The 15977-nt window shown below is 36.9% G+C and overlaps 2 protein-coding genes across 2 annotated transcripts; one reads left to right on the top strand and one right to left on the bottom strand.

The window, feature by feature from the left end:
- Window positions 1-5177: 5177 nt before the first annotated feature.
- Window positions 5178-7471, top strand: HAT14 (homeobox leucine zipper protein). The gene is made up of 4 exons (XM_008242690.3): window positions 5178-5631; window positions 5912-6246; window positions 6351-6430; window positions 6803-7471. Exons 1-4 carry the CDS (start codon window positions 5340-5342, stop codon window positions 7146-7148), a joined length of 1053 nt encoding a protein of 350 aa, XP_008240912.2. The 5' UTR covers window positions 5178-5339; the 3' UTR covers window positions 7149-7471.
- A 4988-nt stretch (window positions 7472-12459) lies between these two features.
- On the bottom strand, window positions 12460-15565 carry LOC103339402 (trichome birefringence-like protein (DUF828)). The gene is made up of 5 exons (XM_008242689.2): window positions 14424-15565; window positions 13873-14065; window positions 13602-13795; window positions 13355-13513; window positions 12460-13223 (listed from the first exon to the last, which is right to left on the bottom strand). Exons 1-5 carry the CDS (start codon window positions 15365-15367, stop codon window positions 12857-12859), a joined length of 1857 nt encoding a protein of 618 aa, XP_008240911.2. The 5' UTR covers window positions 15368-15565; the 3' UTR covers window positions 12460-12856.
- Window positions 15566-15977: the final 412 nt, after the last annotated feature.

Genomic DNA, 15977 nt, shown 5'->3' with positions numbered 1-15977 from the left:
AAAGTCACATTGTTGGTTGTGTTAAGGGACCACAGAAACAATGATGGAGGGAGAAGGGCTGGTAATTAAAAGTAATAATATAACTAAAAACGACAATGCAAGATAAAAATAAAAATAAAAATTCAAAAATCAAATAGAAAGCCTATTAAGATCCGACGTACAAATGATTGCTGCTGTATATATTGTCTCCTTTGGACTCTGCACTGTGTCCCACTTTAAATCCCTCCACCGCCATCATTATTGATCATTGGCCCTCTCTCTCTCTCTCTCTTCTTTCTCTTCTTCTCTTCTCCCATCATCTGCCTCGCGCCCATAACCCATAAACCTAACCCTAATCAATCTCTCTTTCTCTCTCTCTCTCCTCACGTCATTCCACTGAGTCTGACCCAATCTCCCATCATTAATCCCCACCTCACGCGGTAGTCACATGACTTGTTTGACCTACCCATCCCTTCCTCCATCACCATAACTCACATTCCTTACTGCATTTACATCTACTTATACTGTCATACATGACACATGCATGTTCAGTAGTTCGTACGTACTCACATGAACTTGGCTTTGTGTGTCCTATTGACCGTCTCTGTCTTTCATGTCTTTAATTTTAGTAACGAGGCCTATTTTCCATTGAGTTTTAAAGTAAATTTTGAATATATATATATACAGAGAACTTCCATTAAGGATCCTCAAATAAGCTTATTTGAGGGATACCCTTGTAGGACCTACTCCGGATTGTATTTCACTAATCCATACCTTCTATTTTGTAGATACTCATTCAAAGATCATCTCTACAAAAAATCACTTGAATCCGATATTATTTGACCATTCAATTGAGTTATTGAAATTTTAGTACTTTCTTGAAGCACCGTGTTCATTGATTTTGTAGGACACAATTGGATGTCGAAACGGTTTCCGATTTGTCTAATTTTTTGTAATGATGATCTATGAATGAAGACCTGAAAAATAGATGGTTTAGATCATTAGAAAAAAATTGTAGAGTACCCTAAAAGGCGTCCCTCAAATAAAATTATTTAAGGAATCCCTCAATAGAAGAGGACTGTGTATATATATATATATATATATGTTATCAAGGACGATTCTATGTATAATACATATAATTTCAATATATAGATTTGTAAAAAATTTAACACATAACGTTGAGTTCATAGATTTTCTTATATTCAAATTTTTAGAACGTCAGATATGTTAGGAGTTGTGTGAATATAATAAAATTGCCCCTACATCTGATAAGTAATTATCTATTGTTAAGTGAACTAGTGGGAAACTTTCCTAAATTGCATAAAATCTCACACTTGAATGCGTGCATTGTGCTTTGTCCTTATCGTGTGGACTGAACCTAAGTGATTAGAGTTGGCATGTGATTTGTAAACAAATTGGATGGTTGTGGTTCGAGAATATGGACGTCTATGATTAAGTGAATGCGGGCTTAGGTACTCCGAAATTGAGGATAGATTCATTAAATCATCTTACAACCTAATAGACGTCTTTAAGACCAAACTTAGTAGCAGCCTCTCACAAATTGGGTAACTACTAATATATGGGTCTCACATGTGTCCACTCATTTGTGGGAGGCTGCATGTGAAATTTCTTGATTATGGAGGACTACTCAAACCCTTGTAGATAGGGAGAGACAAGAGGTTACCCAAAATCTTAGTTATGTCAAATTTGTTTTGCAAGGGCACTCCAATATACGTATGCATGATACATGACATAAATGATATTCAAAGTGAGAATGCAATTATGCAAGAGACAAGCAAATGGCAATTGCACGCCTTGCATGACCGGGAAGTAAACAATCAAAATCTTACTTTGACTATGAATGTTTTCGTGACTCAAAAAACATAAATTTATTTGGTCGCTTCCCAAATTATTTCTATATTGAATCAGTGTTTGAATTCCAAGATCACAATCAAGAAATCCATCCCGATTCTTGGGTTTGAACTCAATCCTTGAATACCATTACCATTTAGTCAAGAAACCGTAGGGTTTTTCCTTCCTCTGACTAAGCAACTAAGAATATATAATAGATCCAAGTAGGAGCAAATGGAGAGTCAACCCCGAAATTACGCACCTTTGTTCCAAACACTTGAAAGATTTGCAGAATCTATGCATAAGATGATTTGCTTTCGATATTAAAAGTGACCAATCACCTAATATCACTTGGGGAAATCTCCCTATTGGTTTGACGAATACAAGTGAAAGGTCCACTGGCGGCAGCAAGCAAGCAACTAACAAATTAGGCTTTCAACCAACGTCCTTCTAGAAAATCCAATTATAGCTTTTACCAAATTTCTTCCCCTTGAATGTGGTCATCATTATTTGCCATCATATTTAATTCATAGGTTACTGCAATAACATCCATGTTCTGATTTTGTGCATAAAATCATGCTCAACCAGAGTCAAATCCAGAATATGCTTCTCATACTATGAAATAATCACCAATTTTAAATTGTAGCTTCACGGTGTCTTCTTTCTTCCCCCAACAAAGTCATTGAAAATAAGTCTTGTAAACGGAATTTGTTTCGCAATTACGGAAGATTAGCCAACTAAACGTGCAGATCCTTTTTGGACCGTCGCACTCATAAATTTCTCTGAAAATACACGTATATGGACTCGTGCGTGTATACGAGACATCTGAAAGTTTGAATACATTATTTTACAAACAGGTGTACTAATTGCCTTCAGTTTTCTCATATTAAATCTCCCAAACAACACACGGAACATTATAAAGGAACAAGTCTCGTGATAAAAAAGGTGGCATGTTTTTCTATGATTGATTATTAAGCGAATGTTTACACGTGGCAGATACCCAATTGGTGGCCCTTGACCTAATCACTACGATTATCTGAAAACCTTATCATTGTGAAATTGTCAAATTGGTGATTACGGAATGTAGGGTTTGGTTGTTCGTGTGGCTTTTCCATAGAGTCTCATACTTTCTTGTCCCACCCAATAATTCACATCTCTCTCTCTCTCTCTCTCTCTCTCTCTCAAACTTATCATTAAAGCCTGCATGACTTCAATTATTGCAATGATCCCAAAAGCATGACATATCTGACCTGGTCACATCCTCTGGATGTGTATTTTAATTACGACTTGTTTAAAAAGCTAACCCACGCGCGTGGGACCACAAAAACATCACAAATAATTGAAAACATAAAAAATATCCAAACAAACCCTAATCTATAAAAATAAAATATAAAATAAACGCATTTAAAGCCTAGTCGGCTATAGCAGCTAGTATATGGAGACCATTGGATACTCTTTTTCCCTGGCTTTTTATGGGTAGTTTCAACGTTTGATGGCTATAGCTACCACCACCAATGCCAATGCCTATGCCAATGCCAATGCCAAGCTGCTTAAAAGACACAAAAGCAGCTTGCCCCCATAAACTATACGGAAAAGCAATTAATGAAAAAGGACTTCTCTTGGAATGGTAAAAGATGATCACTTTGTCTGCCTCAATTAGACACATTTATAATTGTCAAACATTGTATCATTACATTACATATACAATTTGAACTACCCATTTATACAAAAATATTATATTTAATAATGAATTGTGAACTTCTAGACTCTTTTATTTTCGCTACCATAAATTATTTATTTCTTATTATTAATTCGGATTCACCGTTTTAATACAAAGGAAGTTGAGGTTGCATTTGAAACGGGTATAATTTTTTCTGACACAATAAAAAGAGTTGAGCATTCACCTCAAAATTAACAGGTAAAAAAAGAAAAGAAAAAAGCTCAACTCCTTACAAATTCACGTTCGATATATGACGAATCATCCATTTGACTAATCCCTCCTTCCCATCGACAGAAGAAAAATTCATTATTTCCCAATGTTCTGCTATGTGCACCCATATCGTACTAGGCATTGCTTGGGCTGCTGAGAAAGAGTAGCCAATTGGTAGATGATAGGTGTAGAAAGTTGGTAAAGTTACACTGGTCTGAAAGGTCTGGTTGGTGAGTCAGCGGTCCAAAAGCCATCAGAGTCATTTCATTTCAAATTGCGTCACTGATGATAAGGAAAACTTGGAAACTGCAAAAGCTTGAAGCTTAATTGGCTATCATTTGAATAAAAACAAAACCCCAACAGTGCATGCCCAACCCATATCATTTTGTATGTGTTATTGTGTTTGGTAAGAACACATACATCATTCCCTCATCTTACCATCATCATGATGCTGATCATCAATCATGATAATCATTATAAATAAATAAAACACCAAAAACCACAGGCCCCCATCATCCCAGCCCTTCATTAAGTTAATTATTTATTATAATTATGTTATAATTTAATTGATTGTTTTCGTTTATTAATGTCATGATAATCGTGGCCCTTGTTTGGTGAGGAAACAATAATTTAGTCTGTGTGGGGGGAACAATAATCACGTATGTAAACAAAGCTACTTGTAAGCAACATATATTTTGCTAATAATTTATATTTTTGGATAAAACATTCTGTTGCCTTCTTCTACCAAATATATGTATATATCTGTACCTTTTTCCTTTCTTTTTCTTTTTTTTAAAAAAATGCAGAAAAGTCAATTTGATTTCAATTCTTAAAGTCTTGACAACCACATCTTTTCTTCCCACCCTCAATTTATAGTTGTTTATTTGGAAGTGTATTATTCCCAAACAATTGCTTGTCTTACTGACTAAAATACAATTTTCAGATACGATTTTTCAATTTGAAGTTAGCATGACAATATAATATAATATATATTCATTACCATGTTATGTTAATAGATTGTCAATATAATAGAGCGAGTTAAAATAAGAAACATGAATTTAAAGTTTAATTTCAATTTAGTCTCCCGTAGACTGCAGTTGTACTCGTAAGGTATGTTCGTAACGCATAATATCAGATGAACTTATATAATATTTAATTTGAGAAAAATCACTGTCTACATGTGATGCAGTGCAACAAACATGCATGCGCTCATAATATTTTGACTAGAAAGGATAAAAATGTGTCTCATATTTTTGGTCCGACCCCTCTCTTTTCTTCTCTCTAAGTCTCGTGTATGAACCGTTGTATAATTAAATATATTCACGTGCGTTTGTCAACCTGGGTTTGTCGGTCAATCTTACTCTTTTCACAAAGCAAAAAAAATAGAAATAAAAAGGGGGGAGAAGTAGGAGGGCGTTGTCGACCTCTGTGTTTTCACATTAAAAAGATTGGATAGACATAATCTTCTCATAAGACTATTGGTATAGTACTTGTTCACTTTGGCTTCTTTTTAAACTCCTCATCTCCTTCCTTTCCACCAAGTATTGTTCAACAACAACAAAAAAACATCCCCAAAAATATGGAGCTGGCTCTGAGTTTGGGTGATGCTTCAAAGCCATTTCTGTTCCTTGACAAAGCCCCAAAGATGGGTAGCAAAGATCTAGGGTTTTGCATGGGCTTGGGAGGTGCTTTCAGTGCAAGATCAGATGAGAGTAGAGAGAGTACCCATGAAGGAGGCCATGATCAAGATGAGAGAAGAAGAAGAAGGGTTTCATCAGATCCACCTGTTCAGCTTAATCTCTTGCCTTCTGCCCCAGTTCCTCGAAGCCATGCTTCTTCACAGCTTCGCTTCCCCTGGCTCACTGATAATCGTAATAGCCACTTCCCCAGAGCTTATTTTCTTCTCTCTTTTTATTTCCTTATATATGTAATATGTTGTGTTTGTTTGGTTGCTGAGAAACCAACAAAATAAAAAAGAAAATATCTGAACTTTGTATTTCCAAATAAAACCCACTTGACCAAATTTCAGTTTCTTTTTCTTTGTGGGGTAAATTTTCTTGGAAACCAAACATGACCCAAGTTTTTGTAACTTGCGGGCTTCAATGGGTTTTGATTATTTTCTCATATTGGGTTGCTTTTGGACTTTGTCAGTGGCAGTGTCTGAACCGGCCGGTTCATCAGACGGACCGGGAAGAGGGTTGGATGTGAACCGGATGCCGGGGATGGTAGCCGCGGCGGAGGAGGCAGAAGATGCGGCGGCGCCTCTGTCATCTCCAAACAGTACAGTTTCATCGTTTCAGATGGACTTTGGAGTTGGAAATGGAGGAAGATCGAGCAAGAGAGATTTGGAGCTTGAAACTGACAGAGCGAGTTCCAGAGCGAGTGATGACGAGGACAACGGGTCGACTCGGAAGAAACTCAGGCTCTCTAAAGACCAATCGGCTTTTCTTGAAGAGAGCTTCAAAGAGCACAGCACTCTCAATCCAGTAAGTCCAAAAAAGCTACATAGAAATTTTAGAAATTTATTTATTTATTTAGAGTCTTGTATATTGAGTTTATTTATTAATTAGGTTTTGAAATTTATTTGCAGAAACAAAAACTTGCTCTGGCTAAACAGTTGAATCTTCGTCCACGCCAAGTGGAAGTGTGGTTTCAGAATCGAAGAGCAAGGTGTGATACTTTTTTTTTTCCTTTTCTTCCCTTGATGTGATTTTATTTTACATTAATTTATTTTTGGTAACAAATAAAACCCAACAATTCCTTAATAGGAAACAAACCCAATATATCTAATCCTTTTTTAACCAAAAAATGTGTAAATCCTATTTCCTAGATCGAAAGGAGCACATAAAATTATAGTACAACTCCAAATATGTGTAATCACTCGTAATCCGAGATCAAGTTCGAATCCCCTTCCTTTATAACAAAAAGAAATTTATTCGAAACCCGAGTTTGTAATCACTCATAAACCATATGTTGTCCGTCTTAAATCATGTGTTCTTTTTTACTAATTTGTTCATGGGAAAAATGATGAATTTTTTACAGGACTAAATTGAAGCAGACAGAGGTAGATTGCGAGTACTTAAAGAGATGCTGCGAAACACTGACAGAAGAGAACAGAAGGTTACAAAAAGAGCTGCAAGAATTAAGAGCCTTAAAAACTTCTCAACCTTTCTACATGCAGCTTCCTGCCACAACCCTCACCATGTGCCCCTCATGTGAGCGAGTGGTCACCACAGCCGCAGCCAACACAACCAACAACAACAACAACAACAGCAACAGCAACAGTTTAAAGTCTGCTCTAACCAAGCCAAGGTTACATCATCCTTTTGCTCAAGCCCAAGTCCACATGCAGCATCAGGTTCAAGCCAGCAAAGGAGCTGCTGCATGAGATGTCAATATAGAATCTGAATATCTTGTTCTCCATTCCTTTTGTACATATTTTTGGCTTGGAGCTGGGTTTTTTAAATTTAATTTTAGTTAATTTTACTATTTTTAGTTTTGGTTTTCCCAATCATTTGTCTCTGGTTTCTTTCTTTCTTGTAAGTGTTGGAAGCCAGAGACTGAAAAGGGTGATGATATATTTGTTTATTGATGAGAAAAGTAGAAACGATTTTGCTAGAAGAAACCTTTATTTGTGTTTTTTTCTTTGTTGTTTTTTCTGGATTCTTGTTCGTTTTCACAGAGAATTCAATATATTTACTGTCTGGTGTATTTTTTGCTAGCTTTTATGATGATCGGTCAATTTTCACATATATGGTACATTTATGGATGCACGTTTTCCCAATGATTTCTTACATGAGATCAATAAATAACAATGGATTTCCTTACCATAAGCAATGTTTTAGTGCCAGCCTTAATGTTACTTAGCAAATTCTTAAATATTCTCGGTGCTTGAATTTGGACTACACATTCGTCAGTGTGACAAGAGAATATTTTCTACTCTATATCAGAGTGACAAACACCAAAATATTTCATTATTATATAATTATTGAAGTTGAGTTTATAATAATTTTGGACAACCGAACATGTTATATATAGTAAACAAATCACTTGGGAGAATTCAAATTGAAAACCTTATGTTAATAAGATAACATGAACTTGAGATTCTTAAACAGTCAGGTTATGAGGATGGTTTAATTCAGCTAGTCAATTCAATGTCGTCCTATGCTTCGTGCTGTCATTATTAGATGCCATGGTACTCAAGGAACTTGTTTTAATGAACGACGTTGACTCAACCATTTTGACAGACACCAATTTCAGCCGTAACTTCTACAATTTGTTTAAAGGGATTTCTTTTCTTCAGGATTAAGTTTTTGTGTCATCCATTTGTTTATTCATCTCATCATTAATTAATAAGCACGTACATCTCTTCTCTATAATTACCAAATCTCTTGGCAGCATTGTCAACTTGATGTTGATGGAATCATGTCTTAGGCATAGTTCGTTTAATTTAGAAAGGGCTAAGAAGGCTCTTTTGCTCTTTTGGTGCACAACTTCACTTGTGGGTGAGAGTGCATGGATAGAGCACAATGCTTAATGCGTAAATTTGATATATATTTTTGGCTCATATTTTGAAAGTTGAAATTTCAAAACTTGTGGTATGCACGTCCGCACTCACCGCCAAGATTAAGCAAATGTGTAAAAATGGTAAATGGACATTCTATTTGATAGTTATAACACTCATGATTATATTAATTAACACCTTGGCATTGCTAAGTCATCGGAGAGAAGCCTCAAATCGGGGCCTTAATGAAGGAACATATTATGGAGCTTGATGGCATGATATCTAAGACAAACTTTTGGAACATGCCATGGACTGTTGGAAAGGTCGAGAATATAAGTCCTGTTAGGTGAATAAAATATACAGGTGAGGCTATAGCTCTAGCTGTAAAAATGCAAGAGACCTGATTGAAGAATTAAAGGAGGAAAGTTAGGCATACGACTTGGAGAAATAAATCAGAAAGCAGCTGAAATAACTTGAAGAAAAATATCTTTGGTAGAAAGAAAGCCGAAAGCAGCTGAAATTGACCAAACAAGATGTGCAACAACAATAATGCATGAAAAGCAACGAAAACATGGAAAACATATTATGTCTGAAATTTTTGTTCAAGAGCTGTTGGATTGGTGACTTGAAATTGATATGATTGGACCAAAACCAGTAGATAGCTCTGCTACCATAAATTATGTGGTCAGCAAAGCCCATCTATTATTGTATTTAGCAAGGATGATAATTGATATGATGGTCTAGGGCATGTGGTGTGGGGTTAACGCCTAAACTTTCGTTACAATACAAGAGAATCCAATTTTTTACCTGCTTAATCTTTTAACTTATTTCCTCATTTACGCCCACCATTTTAAATAAGAGTAATGCTACATTTACTATATTTTTATCCCATATTTCTATATCACGTAATGTGGTATGTTCATATCATATGCCACATCAATTAAATCAATCACCGATTGTCATCCTTAACTCACCGATTGCCACATGGAAAAGTTATCACGTGTGACATGCTGTAGTAACCGGAAAGAGCAAAATAGCTATCCCTGTTGCACATAAGTGTTTCTCCTAATCATGGCTCTTCATGTAGCTCTTTATAAATTTAAGAACATTTTCATGGAATTTTTGTTTTAAAAAGTTATGTAATGGCCCTCTCACGGATACAAAAATGGGTTCTTTTTTACACAAATAAAAGAGGGTTAGGAGGATTTTGGGTAGCATGGGTGATTCAATGGAAATTCAAGTGGAAATCGGACAATTCTCAGTGATTTTTTCTTTGGTTGCAACTCCTCTTTATCTCAATTCTGCTGGGATCAAGAAAAGATTGTGGTTGTGTGCTCGGGTATTGCTACAAATCTATTTTGGATTGGCTTTGGTAATGCAACCCGGTGGTTGAGCAAGTTCTTCTCGCACTACACTCGAGGACGTGTGGAACTTCTCTTACTCATACTGTAAGAGCCCGCTAGTAGAGCTTGCTCTAAAAATTGACTTGTAAAGGAATGATGATTGGCCTTTCCGGGGAGTTATGTCCCAATAGTATGGCTTATAGATCAAACTTACCCTTAAAAGCTGGCATGCAATACAAAAGTGCTCGGGAACTCTTAAATCATTACAAAATATGTAAATTTCTCAATGTGAGACATCGAGTGCCAAAGTGCTTAGGATGAGATCTTTGTGGGTGGTGGAGATCTTCAATCAAGGCATCCTAGCTAATTCGTACCAAATAATAACTTGGGGATTAAGGATGTCTCCATTGTTAGGTAGGGTTTCTATTATACACATGGATTGCCTTAGTTTATTTTCACAGTACAGTACGTGAATTGAATTTTCACAACCACCATCAAACCAAATTGACTATGAAATCTTTTCAACATGGAAATCATATCAACTTGTTCCACTATCCTGATGGGACGCCCTACAAATCAAGCAGCCCTCTTATTACAACTAGTTTTACAGGTGACCGTTACATGTTGATAGTTGATAATGCCCGGATAAAGAAGGAAAACAAAGCTTTCTGAGACTCAACCATGGCCTCTCATAATAGTAATGATGTGGACCAATCATTGTTTGATCCTACAACACTTGTGTCGGTAAGTAGTTTCCCGTGTGATTTGAAGCATAACTCTTGTATGAGAATTGATCATTTAACGGGTTATATTGTTTTGATTGTTATAGGTTTGGTACGCCTTTAATTGTGTAGGACATGTGATTTTGGACTTTTACATCATGCGCGAGCCCCAAATAAATTTGGTCATGGTTCCTATTCTGCCTTGCCAAATATTATAGCGCCTTTATTAGACAATTTAATTTACTAATTTATGGTGGCGACAAAAAAAGTATCGTCGAATAATTAATGAATTAGACAATTTAATTTACTAATTTACGGTGGCGACAAAAAAAAATTGTCAAATAATTAGTGAATTTTGTAAAGAGATCAAAACAAGACTTTTTTTCATCACATGAGTAAACATTGATCTATGACCCAAAACACATGAATGATTTGTGCAATTTAGCCTTAAAAAAGCACTTTGATGGACAACATCAAGAAGTCTCTTTCTATGTATCATCAATTTACTTTTTCTTTTGGATTGAATGAGACACATTAGAACAAAAAACAAGAAATACAAAGCCCAACAATGATGTCCAACTAAAAGCTGGGCCACATTAAACAGAGCCCTTAAAGGAGCACAAGCAGAGCCACAAAATTTGACCAAAATTAATAACAAAGGAGGAGGAGGAACAAAGCCCAGCACCTATTAAAAATGAAAATTCCAAAAACCAAGAAGCCAAATACAAACCAAAGTGACGCCCACGAGAGGTAACCAATGAGATATAGCTTAGTGAAAAAAAAAAAAAAAACCCCTAACTTGCAAATTAGTGGTCTCACGTTCAAATTTCCATGGCATTTTGGCAAAGATTACTATTAAACGAACTCTAAAATTAACTGAGTACACCCTAATATTTTAATCAAAATGTAAAATTAACTAAGTACACCTTATTTAACTATCAAAAATACTCATACACCCTAATACACTCTATCACACAATACCCTAATATCAATCCTAAGTAGTTAATTCAACAAATGAAATAGACCTAGTTCATAATAGGCTAAGAAATTGACAAATTCCTTATAATCTTTGGAAAAACCGAATGACCCAAATCAAAATACATAGAGAAAAGACGGGAAACAACAAGAGACCATTTACCCTTATACCCGAGATCCAAGAAAAGAATATGGGGTGAGCCCAAGACGAAGATCAAAGAGGCCAAGAAATCACACTTTCCTTTGCTTCTTTTTGGTTCTTCTGTGACCCCCCAAAAAAGACCAAGATTACTCCTTAGTATCACTGGAATTCTCCCCCCTTTTAAATATCAATAATTATATTGCTTGAATTCATTAGCAATCATAATCAGCCAATAAGGAGAAAAGTAGCCTTCCGAATTAATAGATCAGTGAATCTGGAGATAAAATGATCGAACCATTGAAGTCTACAACAGTAAAGGGTATTGCAAAATAATGGGCTTGATTATCAGATTTCTCTTTCTCTATTCTTCTTTGTGACTCTTGCATACTTGAATACTTCCAACCCAATTCCATTCTCCTCTGTCCTCCCTCTTTCTCTTTCTTTTATGTTTGATTAGGGTCGAATACGGTGAGTTGCTTATTAAGATGAACGAAGTCTTATCCAAGCCCTCCCACAACTGGCCATTAAATTGCTCCAAATAGCAAATCACCAAACAAGTCAACATTAAAAAATGCGGGCGGAAATAAGATTCTAAGGCAGCATGGCCTCTCTGTTAATCCATAATTAATCAACTTAATTAGACTTCATATTAGTAAATTAATTTTTCTCATTAACTAAAAGATAAGTCCCAAATCATTGGTTCAATGTACTGCCGCGTACATGGTGGTCAATGGTAGCTACACTATAACTAGACGTGTCAACCGCTAACTAATCAGATTCAAACATGGACCCCTCGAATTCTGAATGCCTGACTTATAGTAAACATTGTTGATTTATGGTCAAACATCCCATGTGACATGTGGTAAAAAGTTCTTCAGCTTAAACCTAACAAAAGACCTAATCAAATATATAATAATTTAGATTAGAATTATAATATAATCCAAACATGTCAAAAGCAGCAAACAGTCGGCAGCTTTAAGCTAGTACGGGTGTGACAAAAGCATAAAAGAATATTAAGCAGGATTAAATATGAGCCACTAGATTTATTAAATAAAACAAACTAAATAATTAGAATTTAGACATTTACAATTCTCAAAGCCTTTCATTTGGGGCTAAAAGAACGAGATGTGGTAAAGGAGGAGAAGAAATTTACAAGTGAAAATTTCACTAAAAATCCCTCCCTACCCTCGTTTCACTCTTTCCTCATATAAACAGATAGGTTTGTTTATTTTTCTCACATAACTTGTAGCATAAGCACTCTTCCTCTCGGATCTTTGCCTCACTGCTTTTATATAGATAACGTTGAGAAAAAGGGTAGGGAAAAAGAGAAAGTATACTGCTGAGTGTGATTTTGACTCGAAATTTGAGTGTATGAATGTGGAATTTTAGGTTTTGTGTAATTTTTTTTACCTACGCTCTCTTCTGCTGTTGCAGTTGCTGCTGCTGATTCTGGTACAGTTTTACTAGGAGCTCGGCGTAGAGAACCTCATTCCATGCATCAGGAACACCAGGAAGGCACCAATGGCTGCAATCCTGGAAGCTATTTGGGGATCTCCTCTCTGCATTGGACAGGTGTTGCTTTCGGTAGATTGATGGGTGACCATCCTTCCGGAAATCAGTCATTCTTGTGATGTTGAGATAGGTGACATGGGTTTTCATGTTTCTCAACACCTTCTCCAGTACCAGCATCTTAGGGGGGTATGGCCTCAAATACGTCTCGTTGGAGATGGGAAGAGTCTCACTGTCACATTGGCCACCAGAATTCCACTGCCCACCACTGTCGGGAGAGAAACACAAATCGTTATTATTGTGTGTCTCTGCATTTAATATTCTCAAGTATAAACACATTTAGGAGGAAATATCAAATAGAACATTCATACACTTTAAATTGGATTACTTCAAGCTTACCTGAAATGGGAAGCAGAATAACCACGAAAGAAGACGATACTTTTCCTTGGATTAATTTTGGCATCAACCCATCTGGCCCATGTAGTTAAAGCTTTCCGAAATGCCTCAAGAACATTCAGTTCACCATAAACATGGCTACCTTCTTGGTAATAGTCTTTCCTGAAATTTTGAATGCTATTTTAGTCCCAACTACAAACCAAAGAATAATTTGAAACCACTTTGAACATCAAAATAGTAATAAACATACCCTTTGGAGGTTTTCTCATGAGTCCACCAGTGTCCAGTGTTGAAGATGACGATATCTGCATCTTTATATAGATCAGAAGATCTCCCTACTAAGTCGAGACGAAGTGTCTCTCTCTTTGATCCGTCTTTTTCTGGCATTTCCCATTCTCGAACTAAGAAGGGAGACACAAAGAACTCCACCGTGCAGTTATAGTCCTGCCAAGTTTCACTAAATTAAGGATATGTTGCTGCACAATCCAATAAGAATAACTTGAACAATTGAATAAACCTACTTTGAATATGAAGGAGTAAGAAGCTTCGCCACGAAAATGGGTTCTTCCGTTTGCTTCGAAGACCTTGCTTTTATCTTTGGCTGAGTTTCTCAGGATGCAAACCAGAGACTCCCACATATTCCTGTTCAGCGAATCACCAACGAAAACCAGGCGCTTTCCTCGCAACAACTCCAACATATGACTTCCATCCAACCTGGTTTTAAAAAAAACATTTCAATATTGATAAGTCTTAGTCAATCAAAACCCAGAAAACTAAGTCATGGATCGATTTCAAAAGAGATATAAAACAAAACCCACAACTGATGAATAGTCAGCAATCACAAAAAGATGCCAAAATTGTCAAATTGACAACAGATCAGTATGAATTTCGATCTATCAAAACCCAAAAACCCTTCATCCAATGAAAACTAAGAACTTTGCAGGCAATCAAAACACACGCAATCTCAAAACAGCACATCAAAAGCCGATCCAAATACCATCTTTTACATAAAGAAAACATGGCAATTAAAGCATCAATGTTCAAAATCAAAAACTGCAATTTGGCCACATACCTCGGCAGAGTGCAATCCTTAGGCTTCCATTTGAATTTCTGAAAATCCTTATCAGGCCTACCATTAAGAATGCAATTGAATTGCTCATCAATCAGAGGACAAGACCCGGGTTTGTATAGAGGGTATGAATCATCCTTCACCCATTCCCCATGTAATATATCACAATTCATCAAAGACTTCACCAAATCATCATTCCCCTGCTTCTCCTTCTTCACCGACACACCAGAATTTGTTTCATTGTTCTGTTTCTTCAACACAGAAGCAGTATAATTCGATTCCACTCCCTTCTGTGCAACACTCTTCTCCGGAGAACCCGATTGCGGTGCCGAATTCGAGCTTTTATTCCCCGCCGCCGCCACCGGGGTTTTCGGGGCGGCAATTGCGGTCTGATTGGCCTTAAAAACTGCGGCTTTATCAGAATTCTGGGTGCTTTCAGTTTGGTTCTTCACAAGGGTGGTTGGTTCAGGCTTACTAGTCGTATTCTTGGGTGTAACTAGAGGTTTAGGCGGTGCGGTTGAAGTCTGATTTGGTTTCAAAATTGTGGGTTGAGTTTGGTTTTTCACAAGAGGTGGTTGTTTATTCACAGAGGGAGCTTGTGCGGCGGCGGTGCTAATAGATCTAGAGGGCTCTGTTTGTGGAGCAAAAGCAACGGCTTGATTTTGTTGCTGTGGAGATGAAGTGCCATTGGGAAACAAGAAAGAGAAAAATGAACTAGAACTAGAACTGGTACTGGAACTTGTGAAGATGTTTGAGAACCAAGGAGCACCTGAGTTTGGGGAGGGGCTGAAGGCCAAGAAAACAGTGAAGGCAACAAAGGCAAACATGAACCCATAAGCAAAAGCCACAGTTCTTCTGGTTTTGAGGATGGAGAAGAGGCTCTTGAGGTCTGAGAGCAAAGTTCCACCATTGATGGTCGGAAGGTGGTGCTTTGTGGCCTCGGCCATGGATGTGACTGTGGAAGGAGAGGAGACAGATGTGGGGAAAGTGGAAGTTGAGGAGAGAGAGAGAGAGAGATGAAAGTACAAATGGTGCTGCTTCTGGTAGAGAGAAAAAGAGAGTGTTTTGTTGTGTGAGAATTCTTAAGCGGATGAAACACTAATGAGAGAGAGAAACAGAGGAGGGATACGGAGTTTTACCATGCTGGACAAAGGCATGTGAGCTCTGGGGGATATAATGTTTGACCCCGGTTTCCGGGATTATTTACTAGACTGCCAAATCTTATCATGCAAAAGGGTACACATAGTACACGCCGCTTAATTTAACTCCAAGCAACTTCTGACACGTGGAGGGTAAAAGAACATTGAGTAAAAAGGATGGATCTACTAGTTCGTGAGCCAATGAGGCTGTAACACGTGGAAAGAAGGATAAATAAAATATTAAAGAGAGAAAATAAGTTAATTAATTAGACACCGGCCTACTTCTTACCATGTTTTGTGGCCTGATTGTTGGGTCACGAATCTGCTAAGCTAACACTATTAAAAATAAAAATTAAAGTGTAGACATTGTTCGTCTGCAACAGAAACTATGCACTCGACAGTCAACTCGAACTGAAAA

Source organism: Prunus mume, linkage group LG8 (genome assembly GCF_029339155.1).
Source record: "Prunus mume cultivar Tortuosa linkage group LG8, ASM2933915v1, whole genome shotgun sequence".
NCBI classification, from domain to species: domain Eukaryota; kingdom Viridiplantae; phylum Streptophyta; class Magnoliopsida; order Rosales; family Rosaceae; genus Prunus; species Prunus mume.
The sequence above is the reverse complement of the archived record's forward strand: the minus strand, read 5'-3'. Positions and strand labels throughout refer to the sequence as shown.

Coding starts and splice junctions, on each gene's coding strand:
- LOC103339402 (XM_008242689.2), bottom strand. CDS start 15,367: ATGGCCGAGGCCACAAAGCACCACCTTCCGACCATCAATGGTGGAACT. Junction 14,066..14,423: donor AAGGATTGCACTCTGCCGAG/GTATGTGGCCAA, acceptor TTTTAAAACCAG/GTTGGATGGAAGTCATATGT. Junction 13,796..13,872: donor CTTACTCCTTCATATTCAAA/GTAGGTTTATTC, acceptor GAAACTTGGCAG/GACTATAACTGCACGGTGGA.
- HAT14 (XM_008242690.3), top strand. CDS start 5,340: ATGGAGCTGGCTCTGAGTTTGGGTGATGCTTCAAAGCCATTTCTGTTC. Junction 5,632..5,911: donor CCCCTGGCTCACTGATAATC/GTAATAGCCACT, acceptor GGACTTTGTCAG/TGGCAGTGTCTGAACCGGCC. Junction 6,247..6,350: donor AGCACAGCACTCTCAATCCA/GTAAGTCCAAAA, acceptor ATTTATTTGCAG/AAACAAAAACTTGCTCTGGC.